The following is a 17809-nucleotide window of genomic DNA, read 5'->3' as shown; positions in this document are numbered from 1 at the left end:
TGTTGTTAGTGGCTGTCAAGTCGATTCCGACTCATGGAGACCTCACGTGTGCAGAGTAGAAATGCTCCACTGGGTTTTCAAGACTGTGACCTTTCGGAAGCAGACTGCCAGGCCTGTCTTCCAAGGTGCCTCTGAGTGGGTTTGAACTACCAACCTTACAGCTACTAGTAGAGTGCATAACCTAAGTTGGGCAACCCAGGGTAGACGTATAGAATTAATCACTCACTGCCCAATAACACGTCAAGTAGATAGAAGAATAAGAATCCAAGGAAATAAACATGGATGGTTTCTGTTGTGATCTAGTATCTATATTATTCATACTGACACCTCCTTACAGGGCACCACGGTCATAATAAAATGATGATGATGACAATGATGACAGCAGGCTTCTACCAAGGAGAGATAAAGGTAGTCCTCTCTGGATGAACGGAGGATTACTGAGATGTTTATAGAGAGCTTTAAACTTCTTAGAAGAAAAAGCATTATCATCAAACTGCACAGGTCAATCCTATAAAGGTAAATGGGTTGCAAGACTAAATCCTCCAACAGCTGCTTTCCAGTACCTGATACCATGTCAGACAAAAGAAATTAAAATTTAAACCATGTCATCCTTATAAACAATCACTGACAACTTTTCCATACTTTTTCCTAAAAAGCAGATATAATTGTAAAGGATCTGTTTCTTAAGTCTTAAGATACTTTTTTTTGGCTTTTTCAAAAATACAACAATGAAATAAAGAGTTGTCTGAAAATAATCTTTAAAAGTTACAGAACACAAATCAAACAAGAAACAAAATAGATTCCTTTATACCGACCTTCAAAAATATTGTTCTTAGCTCAGCTGGATCTGCTCTTTTGGTTAAAGCCACCTATAAATAAACATAAAAATGTTTATATTATTAGAACAAAGCTGAGCAATCAAGCTAGCAGACTGAAGGAAAATAAACTCCAGGTTAGAAATTAGTGGATTTCATTTTTGTACTTAAAGCACCAAATTTCCCAAGTGCATAAACTACTCCCTGGATTTAAAATTAGACTCTTTATGTGGCTTCTAGAATGATAACATTCTGTACAAGAAAGTGGTAGTTAAGGCTCCTAATATCTAGTGTTTAATGTATACCATTAAAATAAAGAGGAAGAAGGAAAAAAGGAAGAAAAGTTGAAACAGATTCATGACTACCTGGTATTTTTTAATATACTCCAGGGTGACCCATGCCCTTTCACGGGGGAATATTTAATACTAAAGTAAAACTTGTTTGTTAACTATGCAAGAGGATTTTTTTTTTTAAAGATTCGATGAACTAGGCAAATCATATTAGGAAACGGAAGGGAATTACTTCCCACACTTCCACCATGAACAGGCATGTATACCTAGTTACCTGGGCATGCCAAGGAACTTCTCTCCTTCCTTCTCTACCCGCCCCAACTTTTAATTCAGTAAATCAAAAGTTTCCAAAGGTATGACTATTATTCTCCACATTCTAGAAACACAAGGGGCTGTGGTTAACCTTCCAACAGCAAAATTTGACAGATTAGCTCAAAATAGGTGTTGTGCTTAATTCTCCAGGCCACAAAGTCCAAAAACATCATTGGGCAAAAGGCAAGACAAACTTGAACATGGCTGCCCCCAGGCCAACACAAAAGAGCCCTTGTGTGGAACCAAACAGTGGGCTTATTCAACAACACATCACCCAATCCTACTGGCAAAAACCATCATGAGGCTGAATTCTCACCAAGTACAGCGTCACCTCGTGATACAGCCAAGGAGGGGTTCCTGGATCCACCCCAACACTGGAGCCATGTCGCTATCCAAGGAGAGATTTATGCAAATCATTCTAAATCCTTTCTGTGTGTTTGCAAAGGCTCTTCTGAGATCTTTGGACAATGGGTTCTCTGTCTCTAAGTATGTAACTGCCTGAGTTCCTTGGCCTGCCACTGTCAGGAATAATTTTATTAACCGATCACTGGAATGGGAAAGGTGGTCTTTCTGAAACCATTTGGTAGGTCAGCCTGCTAGACTGATAACACTTTCAATTTTATTGGAGTACTTGCAACCACCAATGCTATTTTTACTCATAAGAATTCTTAATCTCTTTTAAAATCCTGATTTATTTAGTGTTCTTTGCTGTTCAACTAAGGAGGAAGAAAGAGACTGCTAACTAACCCAAGACTGACAGTACTGCTTCCCTAACAGTTTCAGGAAAGGATTCCCTCCTTGCTGTATTCTGAGGAAGGCATGGAAAGAAGAGCACTGTGGAGAAGACGGGGACAGCATAAAAGTCTTCTTCATGCACTTCTTTGAGGGCAGGGCCAATTCGCTCCTCCATGGTAAGAGTTCTCCATCTCATGACAGTCCATAAGTAACATTTTTTTTAAAAAAAGGCATAGGTTGACTCTAGGCTCTTAGCTGGTTCTCCTTCTAAAAGCAAAGGAAATTTTCTACAAAGTGAACTATCAATAGCACATCCTTTAAAATCTAACTAATTCACTATTCCGTGGGCTTCCTAAGGCCTTCTAGGGCAATGCTATTTCAGAGTGAACCTCCCTACCCTAAATTCCCACAGCACTTTTGCACTGACTGATCTCAGATGCACAGTCGATGCTCCCCACCAGGACTGCTCCTCTGTGAGACAAATAAACGAGAGTTTCACTTTCTAATTCTCACAGGTCTGGGACCACAAATGAAAACAATTCATACAGTAACCCAAAGATTATAGGAAATTTAAGAGACAACACTTTATAAATCATGTCACCTAACATGTACAGAACACTTTATAGTTTTCTAAGCATGCCTATTTTGTATTGAATCCTTACAGCAAATCTGAGAGTCTGAAAGGATAGATAGTATTTTCCCCACTTTACAGAAGGGAAATCAAGACTCAGAAGGGGTCAATTATTTCCCAAAACTCTCCTTACGTGCCAATTTGTGCTTTAAATGTCTAAATGTTCTCAGAGCTGGGATCAGATCCCAAATTTTCCATCTTCTACTCTGATGTTTTCTCTACTGTGCTACATTATAGGCAGCTTCAAGCTGATCATAACTCATGTTAATGGCTAATATAATAAATGCCTAGAAATCAATTACAATTGCTCTTAGAAAACTGCTTGATAGTGCCTGCCCAGTGCTGTGATTAAGAATATGGCTTCACCTTGAGCATTGCGCTCTTTTAAAGAACGATTCTATACAGGATCAAACTGACAACAGCAACTTGAAAGGTTAGATAGGAAGCTCAGGGGGCAGTGAGTTTATGTCAAGGGGGAAGGAAAAATTCAGAAAAGGAGGGTGAGAATGGTTGCACAACTTGAAAAATGTTATCAGTGTCAATGAACTGACATGTAGAAATTGCTGAACTGGTGTATGTTCTGCTGTGTGTGTTTTCAACAATAACAAAAAGATAAATTATTTAAAAATGAAAAAGAATATGGTTTTAGAATCAGACTTCCCTGGACTAGGGAGCACACTGGACCTCCACACTCACTGACTGTATGACCTAGAGCAAGTTCTCAGACCTCTCAGCCTCAGTTTCCTCATCTGTAAAACAGGAAGTCCTGGATGGAGGGAAGGGTGATGTGAGACAATTACATAAAGTGCTTAGCACCAAAAGGGCCACAATGAAAGCCCTCAATAAATGGTATCTATTATTGTTTGTATTATTTATCCAATGGCATTTATTTTCTATCATGCCTACTCCTAAATAAATTTAAATGATGAGTAACCTGGTTCAAGACAGGAGGGGAGAAACGAGGTGGAAGGAGACAAAGAGAAATCATGGGTCTTCAAGAACATTCACCAAACCACTAAATAAACAATGAGGCCATCCTAACTCATCATCCCCTCTCCTATCTTAGCCCCATCCAATGCTACTTCTGGAAAACAGACCCAAAGTTCCACAACGCAGTAAATGGTTCATAAACCAAAAACCCATTGCTGTCAAGTCAATTTCGACTCACAGCAACCCTACAGGACAGAGTAAAACCCATAGGGTTTCCAAGGAGCGGCTAGTGGATTTGAATGGCTGCCCTTTTGATTAGCAGCCGAAGCTCTAAACCACTGCGCCATCAGGGCTCCTCCAAACGGTTCATAACCACCATTAAATTTCCTTGAGGTCCACTGAAATTTATGTTAGGTCCTGGGTACATTCTATTTAAGCATAAATAACTTATTTGGAATCACTGGGTAGTGCAAATGGTTAACACACTCAGCTACTAACTAAAAAGCTGGAAGTTCAAGTCCATCCAGGGGCACCTCAGAAAAAAGGCCTGGCAATTCCAAAAAATCAGCCACTGAAAACCCTGTGGAGCACAGTTCTACTCTGACACACATAAGGTCACTATAAATCAGGGTCAACTTGACAGCAACTGGTGTGTTAACTTCAGTTCAAGAGGGAATGGATTCAGAAAAACTGCCAACAGCTCTGTACTAATTCCATCTACTCCCCACCCCTAAATGCTGTGGGGCTACTTAGAATTTCCATTTAGACTTCTACCTCCCATTCTTATCTTCTTGTTTTGGTGCCACTTGCAGTGATGGAAGAACCTTGTATAGCTTCACTGAAGACAACATAAAGCTACAGTTAAAAGTACCAGTGTTCTGAAGGTATGATGAGATGGAGCCTACCTGTTGGCAAAACCATTACTCAGAAAGTTCTATGATCTGGGAAAAGGGAGCCAGAGAAATGCAACCACGCTTTTAAAAGCAATTCAGGAAGCTGCTCAGAAAGCATACTACTCTTCACACAAGCTTGGTGTTACTAGCCTTGGTTCGTTCTTGGGCTTTACGAGAGTCATGAAACTTCAGACTGTTTCCAGAAGGCTCATTTTCATAGTTATACAAGTAGTCTCTGACTTACGATGGGGTTCCATTTCAATGACGCTGATGTAAGTTGGTTCTGATTCAGTCAAATATCTCTTTTTTTTTCATTATTATTGCCTTTCATTATCAGTCTCTTTATAAATTCGATCTTTGTGGGTTGGAAAATTACATATAAACTTACAAATATATTTTAATACATACATAAAAAAACACACACGTCCATAAAAAAAGAGGACAATGTTGGTATTTTGTCAGTTGCGGTAATAACTCCACTTGTGAAAGGTTCTGGATCATCCCTGGGAATGGGGATGACATTTCTAGTCAGAAAATTAGTGGAAGTCTGGGTGATCCTTTCACTTACTGCAACACTGTATGTAGTATATGTTGCTAATGAAAAGATGTACAAACAAACAAAACACAGACGGTCCTAAGTACAATTCATTGTAACTCGAATACATCGTAAGTCGGGGACTACCTGTATATATCTTTTCTTATACATGATTTAAAAAAAAAACCCACTGCCGTTGAGTCAATTCCAACTCACAGCAACCCTATAGGACAGAGCAGAACTGCCCCACAGGGTTTCCAAGAAGCAGTTTGTGGATTTGAACTGCCAATCTTTTCGTTAGCAGCCATAACTCTTAACCACTGTGCCACCAAGGCTCCTATACATGTGAATAGGATGCAAATATTTACAGTCACTATTCTTTCCAATCTAATTGCCTGATTTTCCTTATCATTAGTCTTCTGAATCAGCATTTATAAAAACAGATTCCTACATTAAAATAAATTTTTATATCAAGAGCTTTAAATAAACTAGTTGGTTTTCAAACACAGAGTGAAACACTAAAAAGGAGTTCTTTGCAGATGACTATGAAATATTACTATTTGCTATTTAAATCAACAGAGAATTACATATTCAATCAGATAACGTTTTACACTAAGGCCAAGTTAAAGAAAAGAGAGAGAGGCTTAAAACTGGAAAAACTCTATGCATTAATTTTTTCCATTAACTTGAAAAAGTCTACCATTATTTAATTTAAGTAGGGAAATTTCAGCTCATTTCAATGAATCTATGTTCACAGGAGCACAGTTTGAGGATCACTGATAAAGCAAAACTTTTGACAAGATAAAACATTAAGTGTAACAGTGTGAATAGGTCATCAACAGCATTTGCAAAACATATAAACTAGCTAGGTATATAAACTAGCTAGGTACAGCCTGGAAGTAAAAAACCAGCTGACCATAACACAACTAGGAGCCCAGGTGGCATGAGCGGTTTGTGCTTGACTACTAACCTAAGTGTTGGCAGTTGGAACCCATCCAGAGGCTCACTGGAAGAAAGACCTTGCGATCTGCTTCCATAAACATCACAGCCAAGAAAATCCTAGGGAGCAGTTCTACTCTGTAACACATGGTGTCACCATGAGCTGGGGGCCAACTCAAATGCAGCTGACAACTACAACCTAACACAACTTTAATGACTGATGTTTAAAAAGAGCAGGGAGAAAGGAAAACCAGAAGGATGTCCTTCAGGACAAATAAATCCACTCTCATTCTAACACAAATTAGAGAGGCCGAAAGTAGGAGATCACCGAAAAAGATATTCCTATTTTCAAAACCAGCTTTCTTACACTGGAAGCAAGCCGAGGTGCAGGCTCAGTACTTTAGAAAAACTGCAGTGGTAAAGAACTGTGTATTCAAGACAGTTGCTAGATCTAACAGTGGGCAGTGGGGAAGAATGTAAGGAAGTCTGCACAAAATAAAAGATATCTATTTGAAGAATAAAATGCAAAGAAAAGAAAAGCTCTCGTCTTACACTGGGAAGCTCCAGATATGTGAGACAATGATCTCGAGGGCATCCTATCCACCCACATCTGTATCCTCAGCTCTGGCGCAGAACAGGCCACTAAGCAGATGCTCTATAACTAGTGATTAAAGAAGAAAATTTCCCAGGTTAGCAAACATCAAATGGTGTTGCTGTTGTTAGATGCCACTGAGTCGTTTTCAACTCAGAGGGACGCCACGTGACACAGCAGGGTTTTCTAGGCTGCAATCTTTAAGGGAGCAGATCGCTAGGCCTTTCTCCCAGGGAGCTGCAGGGTAGATTCAATCCGCCAATCTTATGGTTAGCTTCCTTTAAATTGGTGGTTCTCAAAGCATCACTGCTTTGAGATGCAGCAGCATCACCTGGGAACTTTCAGAAATGCAAATTATCACACCCTACCTGGCCAACTGACTGGAAGATACCCATATTTGTGCCCATTCCAAAGAAAGCTGATCCAACAAAATGCAGAAATTATCTAACAATATCATAAATAGCACAAACAAGCAAAATTTTGCTGAAGATCATGCAAAAGCAGCTGCAGCAGTACATCAACAGGGAACTGCGAGAAATTCAAGCCTAATTCAGAAAAGAATGTGGAACCAGGGATATCACTGCTGATGTCAGATGGCTCTTGGATGAAAGCAGAGAATACCAGAAAGATATTTACCTGTGTTTTATTGACTATGCAAAGGTATTTGACTGTGTGGATAATAACAAATTCTGGATAACACTGCAAAGAAAGGGAGTTCCAGAACACCTAATTGTGCTCCTGAGGAACCTGTACTAGACGAAGAGGCAGTTGTTCAAACAGAACAAGGGGATGCCGCATGGTTTAAAATCAGAAAAGGTGTGCATCAGGGTTGTATCCTTTCACTACACTTATTCAAACTGTATGCTGAACAAATAATCCAAGAAGTTGGACTACATGAAGAAGAACACAGCATCAGGTTTGGAGGAAGACTCATCAACAACCTGCGATATGCAGGTGACACAACCCTGCTTGCTGAAAGCTGAGAGGACTTGAAGCATCTGATGCAGATCAAAGACTACAGGATTCAGTATGGATTACACCTCAGCATAAAGAAAATGAAAATCTTCACAACTGAACTAATAAGCAACATCATGATAAATGGAGAAAAGAATGAAGTTGTCAAGGATTTCACTTTACTTGGATCCATAATCAGCTCCCACGAAAGTAGCAGTAAAGAAATCAAACGGTATTGCATTGGGCAAATCTGCTGCAAAAGACCTCTTTAAAATGTCAAAAAGCAAAGATGTCACCTTGAGGACTAATGTGCGCCTGACTCAAGCCATGGGATTTTCAATCTCCTTATCTGCATGCGAAAGCTGGACAATGAATAAGGAAGACCAAAGAAGAATTGATGTCTTTGAATTATGGTGTTGGCAAAGAATATTGAATATACCATGGACTGCCAGAAAAATGAACAAACCTATCTTGGAAGAAGTAAAACCAAAATGCTCCTTAGAAGCGAGGATGGTGAGACTTCATCTCAAATACTTTGGACATGTTATCAGGAGGGACCAGTCCCTGGAGAAGGACATCATACTTAGTAAGGTAGAGGGTCAGCAAAAATGAGGAAGACCCTCGACGAAACGGACGGACACAGTGGGTGCAACAATGTCCTCAAACATAGCAACAATTGTGAGGATGGCACAGGACCAGGCAATGTTTCATTCTGCTGTACATGGGGTCGCTGTGAGTCAGAACTGACTCGGTGGCACCTAACAACAACAACCCCCAGACCTACTGAGATCAGAAACTCCGGGGTGAGACTCAGCAATCTGTGCTTTAACAAGCCCTACAGGCAATCCAGATAGTGCTAAAGCTTAAGAACCACAGCGTTAGATAATGTTCAATCCCAACTGATTAGAACTATGATTCTCAGCTTCAGCTGCACATACAAGTCACCTGAAAGGCTTTTAGGTTTTATTAAGCCTAGGCAAGGAGTCCTGGTGGCATAATGGTTAACTGATCGGCTGCTAACTGAAAGGTCAGAGGTTTGGACGCACCTGGCAATCTGCTCCAGTAAAGATTACAGCCTAGAAACCTCATGGGGCAGTTCAACTCTGCCCTATAGGGTCGCTATGAGTCAAAACCAACTCTACATTACACAACAACAACGCACAGGTCCTACCAAAGGCCAGTCAAAACTCTGGAATAGGTACCTTTAAAGCTCCCTAGGAGATTATAATGTGTGGCTGGATTAAGAATCACCAGGTTAGAACTCAAAACTCCAATCTCAGCTGCTAAATCATAAACTATACAGCACCGCCAGCACTCAAAGAAACACTTCCGCTATCACCCTCCCAAAGCTGAATAGCCTGAAAGCCAAAATAAGCACAGGCTTACCCTGATAATTCTACTGTCCTGAAGTAATTATTTACCTTAGCTATGATATAAAAGCCACAAGAGGCAGCTCATCAAAAGCAGGATAGTGTGTGTGTGTGCATGCATGCATGTGTGCAGGGACAAGCAGAGAAGGAGGTAGATGGTGAGGCAGACACATTCCTGCATAGTCTTTTGTATCTGAGGAAGTAAGTGTAGCCTATGCACCTGAACCCTTATGAAAGGCAGTCTTGAGTACGACCTATAGCTCTGAAGCTGAGTCCACCCTCCTTCTTATGTATCTTCCTGTACTATAGAGACTGGAAAGCTAAAACTCCATTTCCCAGAGTCCCTTGCAGCTGTACATCCTAGGTTCCCCTCAATCAGATGAAGTTGGGTTAAGATATGGAAGGCAAAGATTTGCAATTTGGAGGCCACACTTCTGCTGTTTCTGCCAGCAAGCATCATTGCTGAAGTGTCTGGTTTTCTTGTGGCAACCTCCTGCTTGGGTCAGTAGCAGTATGATTCTGAAACACCGCCCCATCTGGCAAGCTGTTTACTGACTCTACGAGAAACAAGGGCTCCCTTGGTGGCCAGTTCTGCTGCGAGGCGCTGGAAGTCTTTCCTGAGAGTTCAACCTAAAATCTATTTCTTCACCTTCCCAACAAATTCTGTAAGCCATTTAACACCCTGTAATAAATCTCCCTCTGCTTAAACCAGCTAGAGTGGATTCTATTCTCTGCAAGTGAACTTTGACTGATACAATCAGTTACTGCAAAAGAAAGTTTGGCATTCCCACAAACCACAGTTACCATTAATCTGAGAGAGAGAAAGAAAGATGTGTCTTACCAAATTTAAGAAAATAATTTTTTATTGAAACCAGAGTCACCCATCCTTAATCCTACAGTTTCCATAAGTTCTAATAAATGAAGAGTAGTAATTATGAAAAATCTACTGAAATATAAATTAGTATTCAGAGACTATGCCATGTTAAGCATTCTTCAAACCACAGCACTTCTGCATAATCAACCCTCAAAATTCACATCATTCAACAGCTGACTTAGAAAGCATCAGACACCACAAATGTTAACCTACTGGGTAACTACAAAGCGGGTCATTCCGGGGGTGCCGGAGATGTTTATCAGCAGGATTCAGTAGGCTGTGAAGTGTGTTGGATTTAACTCGGCACTGTTCTGGAAAGACATTACATAACTACAAAACTACATCGTTAAAATTCTGGTATTAAGAACAAAGCAGAGTATAAATGTTAAACATGAATGGTGATGTTTTAGCTACGAGTTCTGTTATGCCAAAAAGCTTTAAACACACTAGTTTTAGATATTATTATTATTATTGTATTAAAGTTAACATTCCAGCTAATGTTCCCAAGAATAAAAAACTAACAGAAGACAATATGAGCCTATTCTGAAATAGACATTTTTCCATCTGTTTCTATTTTCAACTCCTTAAGGAGATAGTAGAAGACTCATGTTCATACTATAAAGTAGACATTACCAGCTTTAAAGACTTGGGTCCCAGCTGGGCCAGTAACTCGGTGAGCTTTGGCAAGTCAGTTAACATCTCTAAGTTTTAGCTTCCTCATCTAGAAAATAGGCAACATGACAATAAAATCTACCTTATCTGTTTCATAGTTATCCTAAGGACCAATTAGAATAAAGAAAAGATGCTCTGTAAATCCTAAAGTGATAATGTTGGGTGTGATTATTATTAACTAACTACTCTTAAAAAAAAAAAAAGGAGACAGAGGGTCTCGGACAGAGCTGGAGAAAAATGTACAACAAAATTCTAACTCACAAAAAAAGACCAGACTTACTGGCCTGACAGGACTGGAGAAACCCCAAGACTATGGCCCCCAAACACCCTTTTAGCTCAGTAATGAAGTCACTCCCGAGGTTCGCCCTTCAGCCAAAGATTAGATAGGCCCATAAAACAAAATGAGACTAATGGGGCACAACAGGCCAGAGACAAGGACTAGAAGGCAGGAGGGGCCAGGAAAGCTGGTGATAAGGAACCCAAGGTCGAGGAGGGAGAGTGTTGACATGTTGTGGGGTTGTTAACCAACGTCATAAAACTATATGTATACTAACTGTTTAATGAGAAACTATTTGTTCTGTAAACCTTCATCTAAAGTACAATAAAGAAAATAAATAAATTCATAGGCCTGAGAGGTCAAAAAACAAAAACAAGTAGAGCAAGACATGTGATATTTCTAATCCCAAATGTAAACAGAGGTTGAGGAGATCCAACATTTATCAGAAACAAGCAATAAAAGTCAGCAGGCTAAACAAAAAAATAGTTATTAAAATGTTTTTGTTATGTCTTGTTAGGAAGGCCAGAGAACCAGTTTGAGGTTAAGGCTCCACCAACCACCACAGAATAGCCTGGTGAGAAATTCACCTCGGAACCCCCAACCAAAAGCAAGGCAGCTGACATGGAAACTTCACACACAACTGGCCTCCTCATGTTGCCCTCTTCCAAATCTGAGTCCCATACGTGAGCATTTGATTGGCAGAGCCTAGGTCATGTGCTGCGTCCTGGTTGCAAGAAAAGATGTGGATTGAGTTCTGACTCATATGTTGTGGGAGGCAGCCTTACAAGGTGGGGATTTCCCCCAATGCAGAAAAGTGTAGTCAAAAGATGATGGGTAGCCAGGACCATATCAAGATGAACCTGATTAGGTCACTTCACTAGGCACAAACCTATGTAATCACCATCTCCCTTCATCTTCATACAACCCTTGAGGCAGGTCAAATTCTTTTCATTTAGAGTTGAGAAAAGTGAAGGTCAAGCACAGGTTGATCTGCCCTATGGCCCATGTCTTGTCCACATGGCCATAGCCTAGGCAGCCCGGTTGCCTCAGACCAGGGCTTCTCAACTTCACCCCTACTGACACTGCAGATGGGATCATTCTTTGTTGTGAGGGCTGTCCTGTGCCCTGGAGGATGTTTAGCAGTATCCTAAACCTCTACTCACTAGATGCCAGTAGCAAACCCTGCCTCCCACAACATGACAATCAAAAATGTCTCCAGACATTGTCAAATGTCCCCTATGGGGCAAAACTGTCCCCAGTTGAGAACTATTGCCTGAAATAGTGATGCTCCATTCACTTATTCATGCAACACAAATGTTTTTCAGAAGCCTAAAATGTACCAGGCCCAGTGCCAAGTACAGAGGATACAATACCAAATGAACCAGGGACTATGCCCCAAGCAGAATGGTTGGTACAAGGTGTATGATTATCACAAGGTAGAAGGGTGGCAGAAATTAGACAATATCGCTGCTGGAATGAAGGGGGAAAGGAGGAACGCAGACAGCGAAAGTCTCTAGACCTAGATCTTTTTATTATTAATAATAGCAACAACAAGGATCAGCTACCTTTTATTGGGCCAGGCATGGTGCTAAAGACTTCATATCTAATCTTGCTTAAATATCACTAAAGCTCTTCAAGGTGAAGAGTCTTCAATAACCCCATTTTTCAGATGAGAAAGCAGAAGAATTTAAGGTACAGAGCCAAAAATGACCCCAAAGCCCAAGTCATTTTGATACTAATTCTAATACCTACAGGATATGCCAAGAAGGCACTAAAAGAGGGTACAAACGAAGACTAGACAGGCCCACAGGACAAAATGAGACTAAAGGGGCACACCAGCCCAGGGACAGGGACTAGAAGGCAGAGCGGACAGGAAAGCTGGTAACAGGGAACTCAAGGTCGAGAAAGGAGAGTATTGACATGTCATGGGGTTGTTAACCACTGTTATAAAACAATATGTGTACTAACTGTTTAATGAGAAGCTAGTTTGTTCTGTAAACCTTCATCTAAAGCACAACAAAATAAATAAATAAAAAAGAGGGTGTAAAGAGGGAGACTTTATATCTATCCTTATGAATCATGCCCCTGGACAACACTGTAGCTGAAGCTAATTTACAATAAGGTCCTTTGGTTTGGGATAATAAACATAAATGTTCATGGTTCAGTAGAAGGCAGACCTGCCTAATGCAGAATATTATTCTCCAGTACTATATGCTGAACTCCTTCTCAATTTTTTAAAGCATCAAGGTTACAGTATAATGAGGAACCAGCTGCAATAGTAATTACTGCTCCCAATATAATTTGTTACCTATTAGCAAGTGTCAAACTACTACTGCTCCTTAACTGAGTAAAAACTGATTGTGCTGTTCTGAAGACTGGGATGTGTGTTCTTGGTGGGGAACAAAGGAATATAAAAGTATATAACATATTTATAAAGTGCTGAAAGGCTCTACTTAGGAGATCACAAGTTGTTTGAGCCCAGATAATGCATAAAAAGTTAAAATGGCTTCTGAGAAAGAATAGCTAACTTAATAAATGGCAGAGAAAGGAGGAAGGAACAAGTGAAAGGACAATAAAAAAAAGTTGCTTCTACTCAATAATACCTTAACTGTTCAAAATTCTGCTATGCATCAGTCTCATTCAAGTGAAGCACAGTCAAGAACCCAGAAGGAAGCAAAAAGGAAAAAACAAAGAGGTCTCCGCACAGCCATGATCCTTATCTCAAAGACTATACACTATTTCGAGCCCTCCGCCACCCTCTCCCACAGCCAATGGACTTTTAACATGACTCTAAGCAACTTCTCTACGTTCCAAACCCACAGCTAACCTTAGGTAAAGCTTACTATTATGTCCCAGTCCCTGTTCTAAGCTTAACAACACATTCACCCTCATAACAACCCCAGGGAGTAGGTAAAATTATGTCCCTTTTATAGATGAGAAAATTGAGGTTCAGAAAGGTTATGTGACTTACCCAGGTCACACAGCTAGTAAGTGGCAGAGCCAGAATTTATATATAGAGTCCACAATTTTAGCCATAACTTTACTGCCTTTCAGAGGAAACTAAAAACAAAAAGATAGAAGGTAGAGAGGTTATGAGATGGAGGCACACTGCAAGAAATAAGCTGAGAGCAAAGTAAACAGAAAAACCACAAAATAAAATAAAAAGCAGTTACAAGAACTCAAAAAAGTTGCTGTTCCTTCCTTGAACGTCCCTGAAGACAGCCTACACTGAAAGCACAGTGGGCTGATACTTGTCTGACAATGACCCTGACTTATTAACAAAACAAAAAACCAAACTGATAGCCCTCGAGTGATTCCAACTTGTGGTGATCAGGTTATAGAGTGGCAATCAGGTAATAGAGTAGAACTGCTCCATAGGGTTTTCTTGGCTATAATCTTTATGGAAGCAGATCACCAGGCCAGTCTTCTGCTGTGCTGCTGGATTAGTTCAGATGGGTTTGAACTCTCAGCCGTTAGGTTGGCTGCCAATCACAAACTGCTTACACCACAGGGTCCTTGATTTATCAAATAGAGAAACTTAATTTTGCTCAGCGAGTCCTGTAAGATGAGAACTGGCACTACACATTGTAGGAAGTTTTCATAGAAAGTGGTTAACGTTTTTTTAAAGGCTTTTGTTAGAGACACCTCTCAGCTATGCCAAAAATTTAGCTCTCCAGAGAAGAGATTAAAATTCTGCGTACTTCAGAGGGCTGAGGTTGACTTAGATCTTTAAAGGCTACCTTGTTGAGGGATAAGAAGTACAAGAAGACATACATGGAATGGCAATAGTACAGCTCTATGGAAGTGAAATAGCAATTGATGATTCAAGTAATATCAGCTCTGGCCACCTTTGGACCTGCAGATTTGCATTTTTCACTGCTCGTTCAACTTTCCCACTTGGAGGTTTTCCGCAATATTTCAAATACATCTTGCAACTCTTCTCTTCCCCATCTTTGACTTCTTGTCTGTTAATGGCACCAGCACCCTTAAAGCTTCTTTGGCTTAACACCTCAAGAATCTTTGAGGTAGCTCCCACCTATTGGCCTTCGTGTCAAACCACTGATTAAGGACAGAAGATCTGCTTCTCCTTTTACGTGCCCATTACCAGCATCCTGGTTCTAGCCTCTTTATTGCTTTGCTGTACTTCGGCAATAACATCCTGAAAGATCTCCCAGACTCCCAGTGCATCTCTCTCCCATTATGCCACCGCAGACTGGCACAGCACTAGCCATACCACATCACTGCTCAAAAGCCTTCAGGGACTGTCTAGTGCCCTCAAGCTCAAATTCCTTTGCTTGGCACCCTATTCCCTCCACATCTCTCTCTCACTACCACTTATAGCAAATCCTTCACTCCAGCCCAATCTGACTACTGACTGTTCACACCTAGTCAATCTTTGCTCACTGTCTTTTGTCCATCTGGAGCATGCTCACTGCCTGTTTCTGCCAGCCTCAGACTATCAAAATGTTACTAACCACACCATCTTGTAACCGCTAACAAAATAATGGATCAACCATAAGGATCATCACAATAATGATCATTAACAGATAACATGCAAAAACAATCAACCACATTTCATGTGCCTCCTAACAGAGATACACAACACTGCCTATGAACTAGTCTCACCAATTAAAAAAAAAAAAAAAAATCCAGCCTGAATCAATCTGATTAAGTCTGGAACCAACTACCAACTTTACAGGAGGTACTGGTGACAAAGAAATATGGTAGACACTACGGGGATACAATGAGCAAAAGTCACACTACAGAAAACTTCTCAAGATGAATTGCCCTGGTTCTTCAACAAATAAACTGCCAGAACAGCAAGACTGAGAGAACAAGAGAACCTACAGATTAAAAGAAAATAAAGATGTACCACCCAATTGCAATGCACGGACCTTATTTAGATGACAATTCAAAAAATTATTAAAAAGTTGTAAGACAATAGGGGAAATGCGTAAAATGTGTACAACGACTAGATATCTAATGATACTGAAGAATTATTATAATGTTAGGTGATAATAATATTGTGGTTATGCTTTTAAAATGTATTTTAAAAACATATACTAAAATATTTATAGATACGATGATATGATGTCTGGGATTTGCTTTGAAAAAATCAGAGGGATGAATGGAGAGGAGAAGTGCAGTATAAATGAAACAATACTGGCCATACACTGATAATTACAGAAACTGGCTGGATGGGGACATGGGGGTTCATTGTGCTGTTCTATTTGTGCACCTTCTGGAAATTTTCCATAGTAAGAAGTTTTAAAAAATGGTGCTGATCTTTCAAGGCCTAAGTCTTCTTCCATGAAAAATTTTTGGATCCTCCAACCATATTCTCCTCGTAGAATAATATCTGCACCTAATTTACGGGCACTGCAAGTAGACATTTAAATTCTGGCTCTATGGTTAATCACAGCATGACCTCTCTGAACTTGTTTTCTCATCTGTAAAAAGAAAGAGAATGGCCAGGGGGCGGGGGGAGGATGATGAATAAAGACTGAATGAAAATGGCAAAACATGGGACAGTGCCTTCCTCCCCAGTTAACTTGTATCTTTTTCATATTCACAGTGGCCCAGGTGATAGAGCCAGCAGTGGATACCTGAGCCTTGAGGGGAGGATCTCTTGGCTTTCTACACTAATCAGATTTCCTCTTAAGAATCTGAATCAACTTCCGGACAACATGGTGCTATAGTCGGAAGCACCACGCTGTCAATCCACAGCAAAGATCAGAAAAACTCAGTCAAACAGTCACATATCAATCCTGAAACCCTAAGCATCAAACGAAGAGATAAAGAACTCAGCCAAGCACCGAATGGAATAAGAAACTGACCAAGAACAGAGAGCGAGGAGAGATACACATGCGGAGGTCTCTTATCAGCTACCGCAGCACGGATCCGCCATCTTAGACTCCTATCAGAGATCAGCAAACGGGGGTATGAGACAGCAGCTTCACGGAGCTGTCTGCAGGAGACAGAACAACCCATAACCAGCAATATAGGCTTTCCCCCTCTTCACCCCCATTTAGCCTCTTCTGCTTCCTGTAGCCACAGTCTCTTGGCCGGGAAGCACCAGCTTCACCCCTGTGTCATTTGGATTCCACCCACCTGTGCAGGCCAGCTCCCTGAGTGCCTTCTGTTGGCTGCTGGTGTTGCTTTTTTCCACTTCTCTAGATTTCTTCCTTACCTCTCACCACCTCCCCCTCCATTCTCTCAAATACCTGGCTCCATGCACCATCCTTGCTTCTTCCTGAAAGGCTTCGAAACACTGCTCAACTATGAAACTGCTTCCCAGCCCGTGCCACCACACTGGTGGGACCCCGGGGCTTTTTTGTTTGTTTGCTCTGATTTGTTCTGTTTTGGTTTGTTTGTTTTCTTTTTCTTTTCTCGGCTTGGGAGCCCCTTCTAGCCGGGCAGTACCACGCAGCCTGGAAGCTACTCGCTTACTCTGCGCAGATGCACAGGGACATCCTTGGGGGCATTTCTTTTTTCTTGGGGTTTTTTTTGTTTGTTTGTTTGCTTTGTTTTCTTCTCTCTCTTATTCCCTTTTTGTCTTTCTTCATTTCCAGTTTCTTGATTTATTCATTTTTTTTCTTTTACCCTTTTTTTTTTATTTTTGTTTCTCCCCACTTCTCAGTCTCTCATCTCTCCACTCCAGTAGCAAGCCCCCTTAGCACTCTTTTTTGTCTGTGTGTATGTTTTTTGCTCCTGCTCCTCTCTCCTCTCTCTCACCTTTCCCATACTCATCTTAGCTCCACATATCACAATCTACCCCCTCCTTCTTGCCTACCTGCCCCATATGCTGAACATCACACTCCCAAGCAGCACAGGCACAGCATACTGGAACATGCCCTGCACTGATTGCTGGTCTTCACTGTCAGCCCTGGTATGTACCACAAACAACCCATCCCAGCAACTCCCCTTCAGCTGGATCTGCCCTGCTGTACCATACCTGAGTGACTGACCCTGCCCATTGGAGAAGGAGGT

At 40.9% G+C, this 17809-nt stretch overlaps 1 protein-coding gene across 2 annotated transcripts in view; it reads right to left on the bottom strand.

Annotated features, from left to right (window-relative positions):
* Positions 1-17809, bottom strand: part of SLC25A13 (solute carrier family 25 member 13) — a 222051-nt gene that overhangs the window by 185542 nt on the left and 18700 nt on the right. For both annotated transcript variants that reach the window (XM_012558304.2, XM_004386134.2), the window contains exon 2: positions 816-869. In XM_012558304.2, coding sequence (XP_012413758.1) covers positions 816-869 — 54 coding nt within the window. The remainder of the gene's footprint in view (positions 1-815; positions 870-17809) is intronic.

The sequence above is a fragment of the Trichechus manatus genome, unplaced genomic scaffold (genome assembly GCF_000243295.1).
Source record: "Trichechus manatus latirostris isolate Lorelei unplaced genomic scaffold, TriManLat1.0 scaffold00156, whole genome shotgun sequence".
Lineage (NCBI taxonomy): Eukaryota > Metazoa > Chordata > Mammalia > Sirenia > Trichechidae > Trichechus > Trichechus manatus.
Note: the sequence above shows the minus strand (reverse complement) of the source record. Positions and strands in the feature narration are given on the sequence as shown.